Consider the following 23,544-nt stretch of genomic DNA (forward strand, 5'->3'; position numbering starts at 1 on the left):
TAATTTCTCTATTGTGCGACAAGAGAGTCGTGTGGTTATGACGAAATCTTTAGCCTATTTTTACAAAAATGGCTTCTACGGGGCCATAACGTAAGATACAAATTAATGGAGCCTTTTATACATTGTCGTGTTTCTTTAGAAATAAACAATGGACAAATTAGTCTTTGGACGCCTCAGATGTAAAGTTATTCACTGTCAAAGTGACGCCAAAATGAGGTGGGTGATGGTCTGCTACAATGGCGGCCCCCGGGAGGCTTTAGTTTCCGGCTGATGGATTACCCCCTTGGTGATTATCATGTTTGCAAGGCGCCCTTATATACTTCCAGGTCGCACGTTAATGATTCATGGTCTGTCACCGGTCAATATGAGTGCCGTGATTTGATAGTAATTTCAGACACCTGTCACGCCTGAGGCGTTTTCTAAGGTATTCATTACTTTTTCAGGACTTTTTGAAAAGAGGAACGTAACATCTTACTGTGTTTTTACACTTTCAGAGATGTTTGAATTTTGACATACAGTATGTGATTGTGGGTCACAATATGCGTATTGTGAAGTGGGTCAACATGTTCTAAACAACATAACATTTGCTGTACAGAATTCAAGAGTCATTAAAGAATAACAGCCTGTCTATAAGAAAAAAGTAAACTGGGTTTCCACTAACTGCCTGAAAGCATGATGCCTCACACACTGACTGGGATTTTGGTCAGAATGCTTGAGTGCCTCCGTCTCAGATAAGCAATGAATCCTGTTCTCAGTCAGACACACTTATCTTAGGCTCTATTCACTTCACTTCAGCTCACCAAACTGATATGCACCGAGCAAACAATAGCTTTCACTAACAATCACCGCTTCCTGTTGGACAGGCCCAGTCTTTCCATGCGGAAACCAGCGTGCAAAGAGAAGATCCTGTGAGGTTCTCTTGTGCAAGGAAAATAAAAGATGATTAAAGACTTGAAACTGTATGCCTTACAGAGACTCTTAAAATAGTTTGATAATAGTTTAAAAGTTTGAGGTCTGAAAGATTTTTTTTTGTTTTGATGGTAGCTCTTATGCCCAAAACTACAGTAAAAACAGTAAAAGCATAAAATATTATTACAATTAGAATAACTGTTTTCTATTGTCACATATTTTTAATGTCACATATTAAGTCATGATCCTTCAGAAATTATTCTAATTGTGTGTGTGTGTGTGTGTGTGTGTGTGTGTGTGTGTGTGTGTGTGTGTGTGTGTGTGTGTGTGTGTGTGTGTGTGTGTGTGTGTGTTATTTTACACTTAACACATTTAACAAATAATACAACAAAATGACAATAAGCAACCAAATTATCAGACTCGGAAAAATATTAATTTTTTAAGAAAAATAAGTGTTTCTATCTCATTTAAATACGGCCTTAAATTCTCTTACATCAGATTGCCAGTTTGTTCTCATGATCTGTATAGTCCAGAGAAAATGAAGTAAATCTTCAAATTCTGCATGGCTCAGGGACTTTGGCTTGGCAGGCCATTAGACAGATGGAGGAAGAGGTAGTGACTGCTCCCGACTACAGATGAGAGCTTGACCATCTGCACCTGCTTAAGCTACACACTTCAGTGCCTCTGCCAAAAAGTCACTCGATTCAACACCACTAGCCAATTAATCAGTCAATTCTGAGATTATCGCTTTCAGCCACATGGCAATTTGATATTTGTATCCATTTCTTTTGTTAGGATTTTGACAGTTCTATATCATACTTCAGTCACCCTGACTCCTACCTGCCACCCATATTGATTTCATCCTGTTATTGAACCCCTACATTGGTTTGAACAATAATAATGGCATTAATAACGTCTTAGCAATTCCCTGTTATGTTGAACTGAGCTGTTAATTATAATACACAGCTATCTAGACAGTGCCCAGTTATGATGGTGTCATACCTGCCCAAGAAATTTTCCAGGACAGAGCTTTTTCCCGCGCTCTGCCCCCCGACCACCGCGATCTGCGGTAGGTCCAGGTCGCAGCTCTGTCCGATGGCACTGAAGGCGTCCTGCAGGCGGTTCACCAGCGGGATGAGATCCTCCATCCCCCGGTTGCCCATGGTAACAGAGCCGCGAGGATGCGGCGCGTGAATCACTGGGCTCAGCAAACCTTTGTTATATATAGCAGCTATATATATAACAAAAATATAAAAATTGAGAGAGAGAAACAACTTAACAAATTTAAGTAAGCTCAGTTTTTATCCAGACATAACTTTAGTAACGTTATCTTAATCAATTATTGGTGAAATACAAAACCACTATTACAATCACTGCGTTACTTCACGATATAAAGTTTTGTTTTGTCTTTACAAAGTGTATGTAATGAGCATAAAAATCAGTTAAACTTTTTAAATTTAACGTAATTACCTGTTCGTTGTTCCGAGCGTTGGTCCTCCTGACAGACGGAGCAGGGAGCAGTTCAGAGTAACGGCGCTCGTGTAGGCTACAGGAGGACACTGAGCAGAGCAGTGACTGAACTTAAAAACACACACCCCTTTCTATACACGACGAACCGAAAGAAACTATAAGGTGATATATAAAGAATCAAAATAAACTATCTTCACTGAAACTCGCCGTTTTAATCATCTCAGTTTTAATTTGCCTTGGACTCAATTTGTGGTCGAAACCTGAGAGCCAACTGTTCGTTTTTCGTTGAGCGCGCTTGCGCGTGGTCGCGCAGACGCCACTCCTCTAGGGGAATATAAAGATACAGATTTGTTGCTACTCAACAGTATGCTCTTTTTGCTTATTATTGCTTGTTATTAATGTATGAGGAACAAAAATTTAAAACAAAATCAGAATTCAGTCATAAGGAAAAAGGCAGAGTGACGTACCAGCAGGGGCGTGCGGCACGTGCTAGCGACCCTGCCCCTTTTCACAATCTAAAAACTAGACCAGAATGAATACATAGACACAAATCTGTATATATATATATAAAGCAAAACTCAGTCAGTTGCGACCGGTTAATCTTAAGTGTCTATTCAGTGAAAGATAAAACTTAAAAAAATAACAAAAACAAATATAAACATGGGGTTACTTACTATCAATCACTCATTATTTGAATAGCAGAAACACATAGGCTACTATTATTATAATATGGATCACCAGAATTTCAAACATACATGTGAAGCGGTATAAATAGAGCTGAATATAACTTTAGAAACTAGGACATTTATGCACATCTACATAGTAGCTAATATTATTCCTTTATAATTTAGTTTTTAATGGCCTTTCATCCCTTGATAGGACAGTGAATGCCATTGCAGGGTGCATCCACCCTCATGTCAGAACAGTAGACTCATACAGTAAAAATAACACTGGGCACAGCCATAGGGTTGCCAGATAGTTTGATTCTGTAAAAAATACACTAGAGAATTTCTCTTTACAGCAGTACATTTAATTTATATTTTTGTCAACCAGTAAAAATGTCCTAAAACCTAACATTATATGGATGAACATAGTTATGTTATGTTATTTTAAGGCATATCTCAGGAGGAATAAAACAAAAAAACAGATATTTAATGTCAAAGAATTTATGATTATTTTATTATTTCTGTTTCAGGACCATTACAATTCTTCTTTGTTTGAACATGAAACCAATAAAGCAAGACAAAATGTACTGACATAATAAGGGAGTCTTATTATCTGAACATAAATTGTATTCCCTATATTGTTATTATTTGTCCTATAAAATAAAACAATAACTTAAAGTGCAAACGATTTCCATGTTGTATTGATAATTTGGGTTAATGAAGCCTTTTGATGTTAGTTGTTCCATTTAGGCATAGATCGTCAGTGATAATAGTTGGTATAGTTTCAACACATTCAAAAATTCTTTTGAACATTTGAAATACGATTTTGGTGTTATCTTTAAAAGCACTGAAAGAGTAGGGTAACATCTACCACAAAATGATATTGATGTGTGTGGATAAATAATTTATAATAAATGCCGCAATATTCCATAAAATAATTCATGGTGACTTTAACGGTCAATCAGATGATCTCCTCCTTTCTAAGTAGACGTTTTGTTGTTTTCCACAATAGGATGCAATATGGACCAGACTATATGCCAACACGAGACTGGGACTGGAATAATTCCTTGAAAATGATGCGCACAAGTGAAATAAGCCATTTATTTTATCTCTCCACAGCTTTAGATGACTTTCAGGTCATTCAACATTGTAGTAATGTCTATTTGAGGCACACATGATGCAGTCTGGGTGTTTGCACGTAGTGTCTTCTGTAGGTCTTTAGCTGTCTGCTGTAATGTTTGTGGAACGCTGTGAGGTTTGTGTTCCTCTCCTGCACTTCTGCAACACAGTAGCACCTCGTTTACTTCACCCTCGATTCCACGAGAGAACACACGCGGGAACACGGCTTGAACACGTTCAAGAACTGACTTCCTGAGAGCCGAGTCTCGACACACAAGGTTCAACATAAATAGTCCTGTGGGATGGGAAAAAGTAAGAATGATCATGGAAAACAACCACTCATCACAAACAAATGTATATTTTACAAACTATCTCAAAATCAGAACTTTTCAAAACTTCTTTTAGTGCTTGCCTCGAGGAGTTAATAAGCTGTAAACGTTCTTCAGAAGTGATGTTTCTACAAAGGCAGATGGAGGGCAGCTCATGCCCAGGGTTGGGTCTTTGCTGTCAACGTCAAACATGATGACATCAAAAGAATGTCCCCCTATAAAGAGTGCAGAAAAATGTAATATATTTTAGAAGAAACAGGTTGTCTTGAGCAAATCAGCTAAAACCCAAATCCACCTCCATGTCTTCTCCATAAAATAGATGACCAATAGGCCATCAAATATTGTTGTGGACTACAGGGGGCCTTAGAATCAAAAAGGTTTAGAATTACGAGTCTAGATGATCTCTTACCCTGGCTCTCCAGTGTTTTGATGTGCTCCAATCCATCTCCAAGTATAACTTTCAGCCTCTTGTCGTTCTGAAATCCAAACCAGGTCTGAGCCACTTCCAGCACTGCTGGGTCCAGTTCAACCACTTCCACCCGTGCACAAGGCACAAAGTCATGAAGAAACTGGGGCAGACCCCCGCCACCTAGTCCCACCAATAACACGGACACTGGGTGATCTGTTGGAGAACATGTGACGGACTAATCAGAACAGACTTTTTTGTGAATTATGCATATCGTTGAGGGGGACTGACATTCATCACCATAATAGTGGTCCATATGATTCATGCTCTTTATTGCAGTGTTCTGAACTCATACAATAGTTTTGTGCGAGGAACTGACCGAAATTTACTAGTTATCAATTACCAAAGCTATCTGACATTCAATTTACAGCAAAATGTCATTGGTTCTCACATTTGTACTGTAGTAATCTAACACGCTGTGCCATTCTGTGAATTCTGGGTACAGGCTAGACAAGATTTAGGGAAGGGCGAAATTATCAGTGAACATATGCAATAAAGCATTAATAGGGCGCCACTAAAATACAAAAATTGTCACGTTTATAACTAACGTGAGCATTTGGCTGTGAAGTGTGGTGGAATCTGTGTATATGAATACTGTGACAATCATGGTAATTGAGTTCTCCCAATACATTGCAGGCGGTATTATGCAAATTAGTGTGAAGTGCTACTGTCTATGTTTCTTATGTTTTCAGATTTTGTTTATGATGGGGTTTTTTTTGTATTTATTATCTTTTTGGGAAATTTGTCATGTATAAGTTATACAGAGCTATCATTTTTATGTAATGTGTGTGTGTGTTGGGGGTGTGATTTATTTCTCACCATTTTTTGTGAATTGTATCATGTTTAATGCTGGACAGGCCGGCTCTGGATATAGCTCATTAATGTACTATAAAGGTGATGATACACAGGGCAACTTTTTAAGCAATTTTGCTGGGCAATGTTGCTGTCAACGGGCAACCAGATGAGACACAGGGCCCACGACCGATCTAAATTATCCAGATAGAAATGTATTGCCCATTTTCAATGGGAAAGTGCCCACGCAACAATGGCTCGGCAAGATGCCCAGCAACATTGCTCAACAAGTTGCCCTGTGTATCATCACCTTAATTACTATGTTGTGTGAGTTCTTCATACCTTTTAGAAATTAACATTTTGTGCTTTTGTTGTTGTTTATTATAGTTTTTAATTTTTAAAACTAAGCAATCAGTTGATTTTAGGTCTAGAATGTAATTTTTTTTCATGTAAACCATTTTTTGCATATAATGTACAGCATAGCCTACTTAGATACATTCACTATATTATTTTCATAGGCTTTATATTACACATTGTTTGGGGTGCAACATTGTTAAAAATAATGGATTAAAATAATTAAATTAAAAAAATTGTTTATGTAAAATAATGTCAGATTAATCTGATTAATAATCGACAGATTAATCGATTATCAAAACAATCATTATTTGCCGCCCTAGTTACTTTTTCAGTCTTTTCCTCTAAACTTGCAATAGAACACGTCCTGTGGATTAATTTGATAATAAAAATCATGATTATTTTAGGCTTTTTTATAGCCCCTGGTCACTATGAATCATCATTCATTGACAAGAGCTGCATAACAATTCTTCTAAAATTTCTACTTCTGTGTTCAATAAAAAAATAACAGCATATGGAACAGCCTGAGGGTGAGTACATTATAACCGAATTTTTGAGGGTGTGAACTATTCTTTTCTCAAAATTGCTAACAGAACTACAGAAATTATGATACATTTCAAACTAATTTTTCAAAAGAACCACTGAAAAAGAAATTAATAATTTTATTGATTGATAATTGATAATTATCAGTAATGTTTCTTGAGCACCAAATGATCATATTAGAATGATTTCTGAAGGATCAAGTGACACTGAAGACTGGAGTTAATGATGCTGAAAATTCAACTTTACCATCACATGAATAAACTACATTTTAAAATAGATTAAAATAGAAAACAGTTATTTTGTAATAATATTTCACAATATTACTGTTTTTGCAGGCTTGATGAGACTTCTTTTCAAAAGCATTGAAAAACCCTATCGACCACAAACGTTTGAATGGTAGTGTCTACTTCAGGACTTATATTGTTGTCTGCATATTTAGCCAGGAAATAATGAATTATTTTAAAATCAATTAAAGTACACACTTTAATTAAAAAGAATAATGATGCAACCCTTTCCAAATGTAAATGCTTCAAATTTGTTCTAAGCTTTTTAATGTTGGTACACTTGCCTTTATTATTGATTGCATCCATTCCTAGCATGGCAAAACCCGCCACCATGACTTCATGGTGTGTACAGCAGAGAAAACCCCTGTCCACACTGCGATCTTTAGCTTCCATTAAAGCAGGGGCTTCAGAAACAGATGCTTTGGCTTTTTTCTTGTTCTTCTTTTTATGAGTAGAAGAAGCTGGAGAAAGAGACGAAACACTGACATAAGTCTTCAGTCTATCTGTAAACATTGCAGAATTCAAACACAGCTGTTTTCAGCATCCAGGTGTTCAATAACTGCACCTGTGGCTTTAGACCGTAGTCTGCTCTCTGACTGCACCAGCTGGGAATTATTCATGAAGATCAGCCTGCGATAGAGGTGACCATCCTCTCCTCTCACATCCTCCACAGAGTACTCTCCAGTCAAAGCACTGAGCCCTCGTCCAACGACCTCCCTCCACCCCAGATCTCCTCCCACAGACAGGAACGGCACCTATGCCACAGCAAATGTGAAAGAGAAAGTGCATTAGCGAGAAATGAAGACGAGATAAAGAGCAATACAGCTGCATGTTATTCTCGTGCACCTGCTGATTGGCTGGCATTCCAGGAGGAGCGAGTTCCATCACCATTGGAGAGAGCTCTGATTGGACCGCCTGCATGTCCTCATACTCTTGATCTCGATGCATTGCCACAATGATCAGGCGTCTGAATTTTGCACTGGACGCTAGCTGAGTCCGACCTTCAGCTGAGCCATATAACCAATCAGACTCACGGCCCTGAGGAACTAAAAATTAAAAAAGTTGAATTAAATTTTTTTTAATAAAAGTTGCTGTTTAATTGACAAATTCTTAAGGCTAAGAGTCTATGATTGGATGATTATTGCAGTGATTATAATGTTTCTAGCATGTTATATGTTTGGCAACAGTTCTTCTAACTCTAATGGATCGAGTGTGTAGCTTTTCATTTCTTAAGCAACCATGTAGGAAGAGACATCGTGGCCATATCCTGGAGGATGACAATGTCAAGATTCATCAGGCTCAAATTGAGAAAGAATGGTTGGGAGGGAGCATGACGAATCATTTTCACACATGAATTGGCACCTCTGAGTCCAGACCTTACATTTTTGGGATGTGCCGGAGTAGATTTTACAGAGTCCTTGACTCTTGCATTGTCAATACAAGATCTTGACCAAGAATTGATACACCTCTTGATGGAAATAAATGTTGTGATGTTATTTCCATCAAGCAGTGTATACATTTTTTTGACAATGCAAGAGTCAAGCACTCTGTAAAGTCTACTCAAGCACATCCCAAAGAACTACAATCTCACAAATCATTGCAAACTATGGCGAAATCTAAAACTATTGAATTAAAGATGTTGATAATAAATATAGAAACAATATATTTTACATTTATTGCAAAAAACACATATTATGCATAGAAATATTTAAGAAGTTTGATAGGGAAACTGACTCTACTTCCTTCACAATGCTTCATGGGAGTGAGCGGGCACTAAAGTGTTATTTGGTGTTAATGTGATTTGCTTGTTGATTCATGGAGATTTCCTTGCAGAATCATGAAGAATGTCGTTTTTCACCATGAACTCCGCTGTTAAACACAATTATTTAAAATTTAAATAATGTGTGCATAGACCATCGATTAACAACCTTGTAGCTCACATTAGGTCGGTCTTAAACGGTTCATAAGTTATCATTAAAAATCAATTCCCAGACTGAGTAAATTAATGGGATTTCTACTTCCAGAACTCGACTGTTGCACTCAGGTAATTACATTTGTCTTAGCCTATGACAATGATAATAACAATGAAGAGGCAAAAGAACCAAATCCTCACCGATAAAGATGGCAAAGTGGTTACTCCGTGGCAGCTTGGCAGAAGGCAGGCTGTCCTGTACAGTCAGAGTGTATCGTGGCTGGCCGGTGGCTGCGTTGCACAGTGTGAGGCACTGTGTGCTGCTAGCATCTGTTCCACCTCTGAGCTTATGAAGCATTAGATTGTAGGCCTGCCTCTCCTTCACAGCAGACAACAGTTCCGGTACTGATGCGAGTCTAACTGGAACGCCATCCTCCCCCTGACAGAGCTCAAGCACTGCAAATGGAGGCGCTTGGCGGAATTTGGTGCAGACCAGAACGAAAACAGGGAGGGCGAAGGAGGTATCGGACACTTCATTCTGCTGTCCACATAGACAGTGAATTCGTACAGCCCAGCCCTGAGCGAAATTTTCCACCGCCAGCTTTATGACATGTTCCTGGGCTAATGTTACGCAAACATACCGGCCACCAACACTCAAAACTCTGACAACTTCTGCAAGCATCCTGCCTGCAAGAGCACCGTCCTCTTCTGAAGCCATCGCATCAAGCGTGCCCTTATCCAGGGCTGCCTGAAAGCTCCCGCTCTCAAAGCCTGTCTGGGTGGCATCCACCTGCTGGAAGGTCAGGTCAGGACGGCGCTCTGCGTTCCGCTGGTTCATGTGGGACACCACCGTCTCGCTGATGTCAATGTTGGTTAGCTGATGGTAGCCAACATCATAGAGCTGTTCACTCAGCTCAGAGTTACCACAGCCGACCACCAGCACCTGCAGGCCAACAGTTACAATTCTACTTATACATTTACATAACACTAAGTACAACCTACCTATTTAGGTTCCTAAAGAATTATAAGTTGAATAAAAAAAGTTTATTCATTATTTACCAAAAACATTGAAATACTCTAGCTTTTCTCTAGCTCAAAAGTGTGAAAGAAGTAGAGAATCGTCCTTTTGAGTCAGATCTTTACAATTAATCAGTTGTTCCAGTGACAGTGAAAATTAACTGACTTAAATTTTGGTATGTTCATCACACAAAGCAGGGCTCAACAATAACGACTGCCCAATGCAAATTTAAATATTCATGCGCAACAAGACGCAAAAGAGGCACACTTCTGGAGCAGGCACTCATAAATCCGCTTTTCAGACAGCGTGCGAATGCAGAACTGAGCACTTTTGCACGTCTTCTCGCGCTTGAACGGACATATTCACATAAAGAAAAATGCCTGTTTCGGCGAGTACTCTAGTAAACATAGTCTGTTATATTTTGAGTTAACATAAACAATTGAGAAATAAAACACATGTAACAGTATATTGGATCCGTGAAGCTCTTAAAGTGACAGCAGCCTAATAAACTTCATGCTGTCTTTGTTTTAATTTTAATTTAAAAAAGTCACTCGCTGCTCTTGACTGAATAACTTTTGTAACTTTAATAATGATAAATATATATTTAATATATACAGTGAAGACTATGCATTGCTCGTTCAAATTTGATTATTCATTTTCTCCACCTGAAAATTACTGTTAGACTTAACAAAAAAACTGGAAAAGCAGTGTTTATTCTATTTGTATGTTTGTTCTACTGTGTTTGTGCTATTACATTTTAAAATAACTGTCTTCTGTCTATTTTTATTATTTTTTAAAAATGTAATTTATTTCTGTAATACTTTACAACTATTCGAATATGCCTTTTATTATTATCAATGTTGAACAGAAACAGCAGCATTTATTTTAAGTAGAAAGTAATACTAAATATTTTGTAATATTATGTCTTTACTATCACTTTTGATCACATTACACCTTACTGAATAAAAGCATTCATTTAAAAAATCTCTTACTGGCCCCAGAAATTTGAACGGTATTTATGACATATTTGAACTTGACATGAGATGAGATGAGAGCATCAGAATGGAATCATTAAAGTCTGGCATTATTAAAATCATAACGTTAGTTACCTTATCACGGGGTTTAATGTATTTATGTAGTACACCGCAGAGCGAGTTGTAGTCTCCGTACCACTCGAAAGCCTTTTCTCCTCTTTTACGGAAAAAGCGCTCCCAGTAGTCGGCTGAGCTGAACTCCTCAGCGGTGCGAGGCAATAAGCTCATGCTTATGGATCGGATCCTCAAGCCCCCTCTCAATTAAGCTTTATTTAGATTTAACTGATAAATTATAACTTTGTGCAGGCAGATAAAACTTTACCAAGATATTTAGAGGGTAAATACTACTGAAGATATGATTTCTATGCTGTAGTCGTTGACCTGTGATGACGCTCTCCCACATGTTTTGCACTTTCCACCCGGAGTGATTTTACAGAAGGACGATATAGAACAAGCAGCGATTGGTCAGTGTGTGTGGTATATGCGTTCACTGATTGGTGGAAGTTGTAGATCGATGAATATGATTGGTTTATGACACGACAGAGCCCTAAAGTTTTACCGTTCCTTCCTATCTTGTTGTTGCGGGGCCGAAACAGGCTGAAACATGGCAGTACCTACCGGCAGAACTGTGGTATTCGTTACCGGGAACGCGAAAAAATTGGAAGAGGTGAGAGTGTGGCGTGTTTCATGACAAGTGACCAAGCCATAAAGTATCCAGTAAAAGTACAACGTAAACAGAATGTGAATAAGCGTCTTGCAGTGCATGAATAGTCTCTCCTCTCCTCACATGAAATGTTATGGCAGCTTCATAAATATTCCATGTCCAGTCCTGCTAAATAAACGACTAGTTAGTGGATTTTATAGTGTATAAGATTTTTCTTCTTAAGATTTTAGATTCAACTGCACACATTTGCGCTATTCCCGCAAATAGGTTACAAAACACGGCCTGAAATGTTAAATGTGTTTTAAATGCGTCCAGTGGTTAGGCTCATGGTCAATAATACAATAAGTTACAGCAAATCATAAATGTTACATTTACTGTTTCATTTTATAATAATTTTCAGGAAGATTCGCAAAAATGCAAAATAAAACTAAATGCAGATTAAAACCATGATCTTGACATTTTCTAGAAATAAATGGTAAAAATAAATGTTATCATTATGTAGACAATTACAAATAAATACACCGCAATGGGACAACATTCTGATTAAAATTTAATTTCCTAATTAAAATATCACTCCGCAGAGGTTAGTATTGGTTAAATCTTGGTCAAACAAATGTTTTTACAATTAAAATTATTTTACTCATTGAATCTAATAGTTCCCTGTTCAAACAGGTAGTTCAGATCCTTGGTGACAAATTTCCCTACAAACTGATTTCTAAGAAGATTGACTGTAAGTATTTGGCTGTTATGTTAATGTTTTGTTGACTTCTCAAGCATGCTGTTGCTGTATTTGTAATGTGATTGTGGCTTACAGTGCCTGAATATCAGGGAGAACCAGATGAGATTTCTATACAGAAGTGTCAAGAAGCAGTCAGGCAGGTTTGTAAATTGTACACTTTTTCACTGACTTTCACTGGGTTGATGCCTCGGCTCACACATGATCTTGTGTGTTTTCACTGAAGGTGGATGGGCCAGTGCTGGTGGAGGACACCTGTCTGTGCTTCAAGGCGCTTGGAGGACTACCAGGACCTTACATGTGAGTCTCTCTCTAGTTCCTTTTATATGCTGTTAATATAAAATGATATGCATGGTATACAGTAAATATTTTTCTTCTCTTGACAGAAAATGGTTCTTGGATAAACTGAAGCCTGAAGGTAAGACACTTTGACAAAGATTTGGCCTACATCTATTGAATTGATGTGAATTATTAAGCTGTTTTATTTCATATGTTTGCAGGATTGTATAAATTGCTGGCAGGTTTTGAAGATAAATCAGCCTGGGCTCTGTGTACATTTGCTTTCTCTGCTGGAAAAGAGGAGCCAGTTCAGCTGTTCAGAGGAAGAACCGAGGTGAGCATGTTTATTTACTGCCCCATCAGATATAGTGCTTTTTACATTGAGGTTCGGTGTTCATACAGGCAATACAAGTTTAAGGATCTTATCTTATTTCCTTCTCTCTTTTCCCCATCATTTCTGTCTCCAATTTCTGTCTCCAATATCACTATCAAAACATAAACTAATTCCATTGACAGATGAAATGTACTGTATGTAAGCTCCACAGATTTTTTATGTACTCTACCATTTAAAAGTTGGGGGTCGTAAAAAAAAGTGTTATTGCTCACCAAGGCTCCGTTTATTTGATCAAAATATAGTAAAACTGTAACATTGTGAAATAATATTTACTGTGATGCAAAGCTGAATTTTCAGCATCATTTGTCCAGTCTTCGGTGTCACATGATCCTTCAGAAATCATTCTAACATGCAAGCTTTTCTTATTCTTATCATTGTTGTGCTGCTTAATATTTTGGTGGAGACTGTTAACCCAATAGCCTGCAGGTTTTGATTCTTCCCTCTGACATTTCTAATAATATTTTTTCAGGGCCGTATTGTTGAGCCCAGGGGTCCAAGGGATTTTGGCTGGGATCCTTGTTTCCAGCCTGACGGTTATGAAAAAACGTGAGGAGAATTAGATTTTTAAATTGTTTTTCAAGTTCACCACTAGGTGGCAGCATCGGTCAAATTAAATCCAATGTGTTTTAACAAAATGTTCAACTATTTATGATAGACTTTTCCTAGAGTTCATGTGATCGCAGTGTAAGAATGCAAAAATTGCTGTATTTATCTTTAAAGAGTGAAATATTAAATCAGTGATAAGTAAACACAGGCCTTATTGACAATTTATTTAACGGTATCTCAAATCGAATGCTGTCAGATAAAATTATTAGAACCATTCAAAGCTCTTTTGATTTGATCCTGCTTTTGTTTTTCTCTTTCCTCTGTGCTGTGTTTCTGTGGCCAGTTATGCTGAGCTCCCTAAAGAAGTGAAGAACAGCATCTCCCATCGGTACCGTGCCCTGGCAGCCTTGTCGGAACACTTCTCCCAGCAAAACGACACACCGGAGACCAAGCGCACAAAACACCAGGACTGAGTTCTGTTCTCTTTCCAAGCAGAATCGGCCAATCACAGCTCAGTTAGGCTCTGCCTCAAATCACTGCTCTAATGTGCTGATCTTAAACGGTTTAATATGTACTCCATCCTCTTTGTCTTTTAAATAAATGCTTTGTTTATAAAAAAAAAGCACAATATATCATCATCTTTCCTTCTAATATTCATTTAAAGTTGTAATGAATCTAGATGGATTTTAATTAAGTTACCATTGGCTATAGTAACTACTGGTCCTTACTAGTTAAAAGGCTTGTAAATTGGTCATAATTTTTTTATTTAAATCGAGTGTTTAGCACGTTTTTTTTTTTGTTTAGGGTAGGCTTGGGTTGATATTAAGTCAATGGAAGTTTATGCAATGTCTTCACTAATATATTGAAGCTGTGTGTGAGAGAGAGAGAGAGAGAGGGAGAGAGAGAGGGAGAGGGAGAGGGAGAGGGAGAGGGAGAGGGAGAGGGAGAGAGGGAGAGGACTGAGCAGGTCTCCGGATAGAGAAGTGGGGAATTCAGAGTAATAAATCTTCCGGATGTTTCTGTGACACCTCCTGTTTGTTCATCTGCCCTCTGCGCAGGGGGGATTTTACTCTGTATTACAGTTTTATCATCCACTGTTTGTGTTTCTCATTATTAATGGCATGCAGGCAGTGTTTTCACTGCTGTTTCTTGCATTCTCTGTCATTCACTCACTCGCTCACTCACTTTCTCTTCCTGTCCCTCTTTCCCTCGTGACAAAGAAGCCTTCATTGGTAACACGTGCGTATGAACGCATTTGATTGAGAAAGCAGTATCTCCTCTCTTAAAGAAGGTTCAAGAACCTATTTCATTTGGAGGGGGGAAAGATATGAGATGTTCCAAAATATTATTTTTCTGGTGTTTCCTAAGGCAAGCATCACTATAATACTCTTACTTGAGAGGTTTGTTCAAATCACAAACAGCAAATATTACATTTCAAATATGAATAATGTGGCTTGCTGAGAAGAGGTGTGCTGTTACATTTCTGTTACTTTTTATTATTAATAAACAAGCAGACTCGCTTTGAAATACCATAAAGACTCATGGGCCCTAGCAACCACCATTTAAATTATTTAATTACTTATTAATGAACAAAACATTTATTATTATTTAGTTTAATTATTGCATCAGTATATTGTACATATAGTTTTTACCCCATACACAGTAAGATTTAAAAAATATATATTTTTAAATAAATTAATACATAAATACTTTTTTCAGGAAGGATGCATTAATGTGAGCAAAAGTGACCGTAAAGACATTTATAATGACAGAATATTGCTTTATAAATGCTGTTGTGTTAAATGCTAATGAACTTTCTATTCATCAAAGAATCCTGAAAAAAAAATGTGTCAAGGTTTCCACAAAAATATGAAGCAGCACAACTGTTTTCAACCTTCAATCAGAAATGTTTCTTGAGCATCAAATCATCATATTAGAATGAAGGATCATGTGACACTGAAGACTGGAGTAATGATGCTGAAAATTCAGCTTCACCATCACAGGAATAAATTACATTTGAACATATTACAATAGAAAACAGATATTTTTAACTGTAAAAAAAATGCTTTTTACTCACAGCCATAAATCAGACTCACTGCTATGCATGTGCAATACCATAAATAATGCTTATATCAGAATAGGAGCAATACATTGCTTTCGGTCTGCATAACCTCTCAAAGATGCCCAGTAGTTCTTGGTCTCTTGATTTTTTGATAGGTTCAACATCTGTAATATAAGCCTAATGTTAGATTCACCAGACAGAAATGTAATCATTAAGCTACAAAATGTTTATGGGGCTATAAAGCAAACATTTTAAAGTTAATATCCTGGATCATAATTATATGTCTGCTAGACTTAAATTTCAAACTGAAAAGTTCTTTACTCATTCAAAGGCCTTTTACAATGGATTTGCTTGCTTTTTTTTAGTTTAGTTTGGAGCTTTGTGGAGGGAAAGAATTTTTAAAAGCACCTCAGGTTTGAATTCCTCATGGTTGCACGGGATGATTGCGATGCAAACAACTGCTGAGAGAATGCGACAGAGCACTGAGTCAAATGGCTAGGGAAAACATCTCCGGTATTCAGGAGCCCTAGCAAACTGTCTATGTCCAAACCACATCAAAACACGGGCCGCGTCCCCGTCCCAGCTCCTGCTGGGCTTATGGGAGTGTGCCCATAAAGATCAAGGAATGGCATCCATGGAAAACACAGAAAGACGGCGAGAAACAGGTATGATGACCCTCAATTATACACAACAACATTCCTCACCTCTTAATCGTGTGGAAATGCTTTTGTCTGATGCTTTTCGAGTTCACAATGTGTAAACATGTTGTCGGATGTCTGTCTAGCGGGGAAAACAAGTGTTTAAGGTAAAAAACATCCTGTAAACATTGTCAGACAACTATGGGCTGTCTGGCGATCTGCATAATAAAGTTTCTAAATGCCTTGTGGGTATTTAAAAAAAAAATTATGTAATGCAATTTTGTTCCACTAACTATACACACACACACACACACATCGAACTTGTTGGACCCGCACATTCCACAGATTCTCAACTGGATTGAGATCCGGGGAGTTTGGAGGCCAAGTCAACACCTTGAACTCTTCATCATGTTCTTCAAACCATTCCTGAACAATGTGCAGTGTGGCAAAGTGCTTTATCCTGCTGAAACAGGCCACTTCCGCAGGGAACATCATTCTCATGAAGGTGCACCTGGTCCGCAACAACATTTAGATAGGTGGCATGTGTCAAATTTATGTCCACATGAATGAAAGGACCCGGTTTCCCAGCAGAACATTGCCCAGAACATCACACTCCCTCCACCGGCATGTCATCGTCTGTCCCACAGTTTATCCTTGTTCCATTACTTCCCCAAAGAAAATGGAACTCATCGGACCAGGTGACCTTCTTCCACTGCTCCCAGGTCCAGTTCGGACACTCATGTTCCCATTGAAGGCTCTTTCGACAGTGGACAGGGGTCATCATAAGCTCTCTGATTGGTCTTCAGCTACGCAGCCCCATATGCTACAGATTACCATCATCATGCATCAATGAGCCTTGGCCGCCCAACACCCTGTTGCCGGTTTGTGGTTTGTCCCTCCTTGGACCACTGATGGCAAATTCTCACCACCCACAACCCACAAACCTTGCCGCTTCAGAGATACTCTGACCCAGTCACCATGGCATAACAATTTGACCCTGGTCAAAGACACTCTGATCATTATTCCTACCTGTTTCTTCTGCATCCAACACTTTGATTACGAGAACTGATTGTTTGCTTACCCTCTAATCCCAGACCTTGTTAAGAGATGATCAAGGACGTTTGTGTATATGATATTTATGTTTATATATATAAACTACCATTCAGAACTTTAGGGTCGGTAAGATGTTTTAATGTTTTTGAAATACGTTTCTTATCCTCACCAAGGCTGCACGTATTTCAAACACAGTAAAATCAGTAATTTTGTGAAATATTTTTTCAACTGTTTCCTATTGTAATATTATTTGTAATTTATTCCTGTGATGCAAAGCTGAATTTCCAGCATCATTACTCCAGTCTCCAGTGTCACATGATCCTTCAGAAATCATTATAATAATAACAATTGATTATTATCAATGTGAAAACAGTTGTGCTGCTTAATAGTTTTGTGGAAACCATGCTTTTTTCAGGATCCTTTGATGAATAGAAAGGTCAAAGATTTGAAATTTTATTTTCAATAAAATTTATATGAAATATGAATTTTTAGTAACATTATTAAGGTCTTTGCTCTCAATTTTGATCAATTCAATGAATCATTGCTGAATAAAAGTATTAATTTATTTTAAAAACTCATATTGAACCCAAGTTTTTGAACGGTATTGTAGGCTATATACATATAAATATAACTGTCCATTCAATCAAACATACAGAGACTAAAGAGTCTCATATGTTCTAATGGACTTGTAACTTCACTCATGAGAAAGTTATCACAAATCATGCGGTTGAATGAGGCCATAATCAGCACAGCAGGATGTCCTATAAAGTTCAGGAATCCAGTTTAAAAGGTCATAATCAACAGCAGCATCTCTCAGTGACCCATCAGGAGGCCTCCACAAACACCTGGTGCTCATCTTCAGCAGGACTTCTTTGTGGCGTAGTAGCATCCTTTACGGATCTGGTGAAATAATTGTATGCACAGTTCCTGTTTAGGGAAAATGTGTTTATTGCCTTGTTGACTAGACAGCAGCATGTGATCCAAGGGTCTCACGAACATTGTTTAGGTCTGTTTGAAGGATGTTTAAAAAAGAGGCTTGTGCAAGTGTTAACACCTGACAGAACATAGATCCTAGGAAAGCTCTGTTTTCATATCATTTAGCCTTATTCAGTAGGGTCTAAATTGAAAACACATACATTTTCTAAAATCCGTGTGCCCTCGTAATCTTTAAACAAAATGTCCCGTCCCTCTTGCAGCGACTCTATTCTCTTCTCTTCTCTTCTCTTCTCTTCTCTTCTCTTCTCTTCTCTTCTCTTCTCTTCTCCAATTAATGTGTTTACTTGCCCGAGGTTGGGGCAACCTGTCACTAACATGAGATCACAGCCATGCAAAATAAAGTCCCGCGACTCCCGCCCTACATTTTTTCGTGTTTAAAAAGCAGTTTCATTCATATATGTATCACATATGTATCACAATAGGGAAGAAAGAACTTTTCAACTTCCGAAACTTCTCAAAAATGTATAGAACTAAATCCTTGGTGTAACGGTCATCAGCTGGAGTGCCCTTTAGAGCCACCAGAGGGCACTCCACTTCAGTTTTTTGTTTTTCCCTCACAACTACATTTCCCATAACTCACTGCCCGGAATCATCGTTACTGATCACATTCACCTGTTTGTCATTACCTTGTTTAGCTCACCCCTTATAAGCCTGGTTTTCACATTCAATCACTGTGTAGCTTTGTTGTTGCACTGTATCTCTGAGCCTTTCTTTGGTTCCCTGTATTTCGTTTCTTGGACTCTCTGCCTTCCTCTGGATTACCCGTTTGCCTTGTTCCCAACCTTGTGTGTTTGTTTGTTGGACTGCCTACCTGGATTTCGACCTGTTGCCTGTTCATTTTATTACGTGTCTGGATTACCCCATCTAATTAAAAGCTGCATTTGGATCTAAACTTTCTGGTCTTAGAGCAGTTTGTGACACTTAGTGTGTGAGTCTTGAAATCATGTTGCCCACTGGTTGATGACAGTGACAATCTATAAATTAGAACCATCATGCTCAATTTGGCCCGAAAACCAGTTAGGCCTATAACTTAAATTGCAACTTTTGACCATATCAGACAGACAATCTTCATAACTGTTGTAACGTCATTCATTTAAAAATGCTGTTTCCAATTCGTCAAAACAACAGCATAACATATTGCACTTATATGCTCAGATGTCACAGGTTCACATATATATACATATCTATATGCAAACCATATTCATCCGCACAGTCACGCAGAGCCAAAGCACAACCAAAACAATGTTCTTCCGCAACATGCATGCAGTCTTGTTTTTTTAACCGCTAGAGGGCCAAAATGTACAGAGTATAGCTTACCTTTAATGTAAACATATGATGTAATAAATACTGAATTTAAATTAATTCAAATTTGTAGTAAATATGATGTTGATTACAAAATGTGTAATCAACAGTATTAAAATAAAATAAAAAGCAAAGAAGAATTTTAAGTTTAATCACCCAATGTACAGTATGTTATAACCTGAATAAGATGCGTCAAGATGAATAAGTGTAAAGAACACAAAAGTGTGAATATATTTTAAACAGTAATATAAAAGCATCCTGGTGCACTTTTGGTCTTGAGCACATATAATACGGAGTAAAACGGCAGCATCCTGTGTGGACACCATGCATTCCGAAGTAAATTTGACCTCTGGTGAACTCTAAACTTCAGGACACATGGCAGGTGTGACCTGTGTCATGGTGTTTGAAGTTTTCATGACAGTAGGTAAACTCATTACTGGGAAAGATGAATGCTTCCTTCTCCATCACATACAGCAATGAATAAGGTTTCCGGAGACATGGATGTTTCATGTTTGATTAAGGTCTGTTCTGCAGTCAAGGTCAGTTTAAGATTGATCAACTGCACCGGTAGCAGAGGAAACTGCAAAGAGAGAAAGAAAGCAGGGCGCATTTTGACCTTCTCACCCTCAGGGCTTTGTGTCATGAAAATGGCCATCTTGGGCAAAGATGTATCTTTAAAAGCAAAATGAGCTGCTGCTCCCCACCCCCCTTTCCATAAGAGGACTGTGGGCTACTTTACACTGTTGCCGAGAGTTGTTTTTTTAGTCTGTGCAGGTTAAAGCGATTTTTACCCCCCTGGAACGCAGTTTTTTACTGGGCCAGGGCTATGGTAGCTAGTTTTAACAATGATTGGGCAGGTTTTGAATAGCAATTGTGCTGTTTTTGTTACGCAAACCTGGCAACCCTGTCTTAGATACTCCTACAACAACAAAACAGGGGAAACAGTATGGGGTCGTTTCCAAAGAATGCATTTTTGCATTTCATTGTGCTGCTTTTATATTATTTTCTATCCAAACACACGCTAGACGGATTCAAGGCCATTGACCAATTGTGGGACAATCAAACAATCAAACACGTCCATCTAGCGCGTTGACAAAGAAATGCAACGGAAAGTAGGGCAGTGGATTGGAAAAAACGCGCTCTGTGTTCATTGAAACAGCCAGCAACAGAATATTTAGATTAGATTATTATGTAGCAGAGAAATCCTTGAGTTTCCACTATCTAAGGTTCTAAGGTTAGATTCAGTCATCAGTCATGGGCGGGGCTTGTCACACTGTGACGTCACAATATATAGAAAATGCAAAGGACTCCTTTTGAGACACTGTTTATGATTTAAGGGAATATAAAAAAAGGAGTGGGTGGATTCTCACCATTATAGGATGGTTGTGTAAACACATTTCCCACACACATATATGTCCAAACACCATGTAAAAATAAATTTAGCATAATAGATTCCCTTTAAATATGTCTATATAGTTTTAAAGCAAAAATAATTAAGATTAATAAAATCCTTTTTCCAAAATCGTTTCAGTGGTTCATCAAGCCGTGACATGGTGAAATGCACTTATGCCACAGCTTTGCAATCCTTTATCTGATATATCCACGCTATGTAAGATTGCCAGAACGGGTCGCGTTTCTGTAGTTCTAATAAGACACAAGAAAACTACTAATTTGACTTGCTTTACGGCAAGCGTAACAATTGCTCGTTTGTGATGTCGCAATACATCATACTTTCATGAAATCATGCATCATACTCTACCTTGTCTGCGGCCATTGTTGATTCCAAAGCCGATGATGGATAAACAGAGAACATGTGCATGCGCGTGCGACAGTAGGCTGCGGTAGGCTAAATTATTTACGACAGCGGTAATGGACAATTCCGCTTCCAACCTGTAGGGCGACCGCAGAGGAAAAGTTCCTTGGTGTTGCTTTAAGTTTTTAATTTGAGTTATTTTAGTAATTCAACCTAAACTAAACAAAAACGAGGCATTCTGCCTTGGCAACTAGCTAAAAGAAAAGTTGAAAAAATTATATTTTATTTTATTTCAGTTAATGTTTATTTCAAGTAATGAAATGTATATTTATGGGCAGAAAGAAGTGCTCAAGTGCATGTGGGACTCATCTCACTCAACCTTCAGCCTTACACACTTCGCTGCTGTCGTTTATAATCCTGTGACTAAGTCAGGATTCACCATCCCATCAGCCAGCCTGCCACCTTTCCATATACTGCCCTTATGAAATGTTCAATTGTCCATCTAGAGGCCTCAGCTGAATCCTCTATGACTAAATCGCTCAGGACGTTTTCAGGACGTCTGCTTGCCTCATCAGAACGACGGGAACGTTTATTTTAGCCATTTTCAACATGCATCAAACCCAGGACTCTGACTGCGTGTATAAACATTAGGATCAATAGGCAGATAAATATTTCCTTTTAGTGACATATGTCATAAATTTGTTGCCTCATAAATTTCAGATATATTTCCTTGGTCTAATGTTCTGTGAATTGCTGATATGGTTGAAAGCATGTTCCCTCCATTGTATATAGAGATTTTGAAGGTTAAACTGGACAAACAGAAAGTATGAGGAGTACAGCTTTATAAGCCACCTGAAAAACAACCTAAAGTGTCCCACAGGTACCTTAAATTAACCTGAAGTTCATAAGTCATAGAAAAGGGAGTCAGTGGAGTCTTTTTAAACGTGGAGGGTTAAGAAATAGCTGACTATATGGTACAGTTCCAAATGCTCAGTGTGCAAAAGCCAAGTGACTTTTAAAAGTAAAAGTTTTGATATTAAAAGTCAGACTTGGCTTTCTCACTGTTTATATAATGATATTTCTCATCGGTTTTCCATTTCCTTTAATGTCTCACAGGATTCTGAAAATTAAACAATTGACAAGAGTTTTAGGGAGTCAGTATATACAGAACTTTTCTCACTCCAGCTAAAATAGACCAGGTGCGTCTCAATCAGTTCCCTAGTTCACTAGTCTGGAACTGATCAGGGAGTTGATCAGAGAGTCAATTTTAAGGGCTGTCTCAATCGTAAAATTTTTCTAGTGCACTGAAACTTTCGCTCCCTAAAAAGTCCCACAATGCATCATGAAAACCACATAGGTTCTGAAGCATGAAACATAAATAAAGTTCACTGCGTCCAAAATGTATACTTTATACTTTAACTTATTTTGAATAAGTAAATAGCCTACTCCACAACCGCTAAAAATGTATGGTCTGTATAGTATGAATGTGTTAAGTATGAATATAATCTGGTGTACTACATTTGCCATGTTGTCATTATCATGTGACCTACCAGCATCAGTTGGGTGCTTCACTGCCATTCATAAGTCCCCTCCCGTGGCACTGTGGGATAGTAACGCGTCCATCATATGCACACTTCAGAATCTCGCCGGATTCTAAACGGAAGAAGTAAACTATCCGGGAACTTTTTCCCTACTAGTGCTGTGAATTCCGACATAGTTCTTTTGTCATACTGTTTTTCTTCTACTATATAGTAGGCATGTATGCGATTTCGAATGCAGCCAAAGTGTAGTGAGCCAGGGTCCTTCCTTACTGTCCTTTCCAGTGCCCAATTCATGTACGATATACTTATTCGTGACCTAGGGAGCTAGGAAGGCACTCCAGGTTTTTGCTCAAAAGACACATGCAAGAACTTCATTTTTATGTCGTGCATCCTTACAAAGGAATTAAACTTAAAAGTGTGACCTTTGGCAAGGGCCTTTTTGGGGGACGCGAGACACTCCACCTAATCTTTTCACTTTGCGAAGCACCTTCTATCCCCATGTGAAACATTTGTCAAGGTTGCCTGTTTTACAGATCATGCCTCCTGTAGCTCACGGGACACATTCCTGGTCTGCTCACAAAACCATTTCTCCTCTGAAGAGCTGCATCACTCAGCATTTTTATTTTTGTTCATGTGACAGGATGATCTGAATTTATTGCTCCAAATGTTCCACAAATCTTCTCAA

The 23,544-nt window shown here is 38.2% G+C and overlaps 3 protein-coding genes across 4 annotated transcripts in view; 1 reads left to right on the forward strand and 2 right to left on the reverse strand.

The window, feature by feature from the left end:
• The window catches only part of dnm3a (dynamin 3a), a 48,687-nt gene extending 45,997 nt beyond the window's left edge, over positions 1-2,690 (reverse strand). The window contains exons 1-2 of one of the 2 annotated variants that reach the window (XM_077220750.1): positions 2,380-2,690; positions 1,912-2,140 (exon numbers count right to left, since the gene is read on the reverse strand). In XM_077220750.1, coding sequence (XP_077076865.1) covers positions 1,912-2,072 — 161 coding nt within the window. In that variant the 5' untranslated portion in view covers positions 2,073-2,140; positions 2,380-2,690. The remainder of the gene's footprint in view (positions 1-1,911; positions 2,141-2,379) is intronic. The other variant, XM_077220749.1, reaches the window with a different exon arrangement.
• Positions 2,691-3,529: 839 nt separating this feature from the next.
• On the reverse strand, positions 3,530-11,321 carry mettl13 (methyltransferase 13, eEF1A lysine and N-terminal methyltransferase). The gene is made up of 8 exons (XM_077221078.1): positions 10,971-11,321; positions 9,045-9,786; positions 7,778-7,977; positions 7,497-7,686; positions 7,216-7,392; positions 4,902-5,114; positions 4,576-4,707; positions 3,530-4,458 (listed from the first exon to the last, which is right to left on the reverse strand). Exons 1-8 carry the CDS (start codon positions 11,121-11,123, stop codon positions 4,166-4,168), a joined length of 2,100 nt encoding a protein of 699 aa, XP_077077193.1. The 5' UTR covers positions 11,124-11,321; the 3' UTR covers positions 3,530-4,165.
• Positions 11,322-11,414: 93 nt separating this feature from the next.
• itpa (inosine triphosphatase (nucleoside triphosphate pyrophosphatase)) lies at positions 11,415-14,609 on the forward strand. Its single transcript, XM_077221079.1, has 8 exons — positions 11,415-11,562; positions 12,232-12,289; positions 12,374-12,438; positions 12,522-12,595; positions 12,682-12,713; positions 12,796-12,908; positions 13,438-13,514; positions 13,858-14,609. Exons 1-8 carry the CDS (start codon positions 11,500-11,502, stop codon positions 13,985-13,987), a joined length of 612 nt encoding a protein of 203 aa, XP_077077194.1. The 5' UTR covers positions 11,415-11,499; the 3' UTR covers positions 13,988-14,609.
• The last annotated feature ends 8,935 nt before the right edge of the window (positions 14,610-23,544 follow it).

The sequence above is a fragment of the Siphateles boraxobius genome, unplaced genomic scaffold (assembly GCF_051911475.1).
Source record: "Siphateles boraxobius isolate OS27281-9 unplaced genomic scaffold, OSU_SipBor_1 8, whole genome shotgun sequence".
Taxonomy (NCBI): Eukaryota; Metazoa; Chordata; class Actinopteri; order Cypriniformes; family Leuciscidae; genus Siphateles; species Siphateles boraxobius.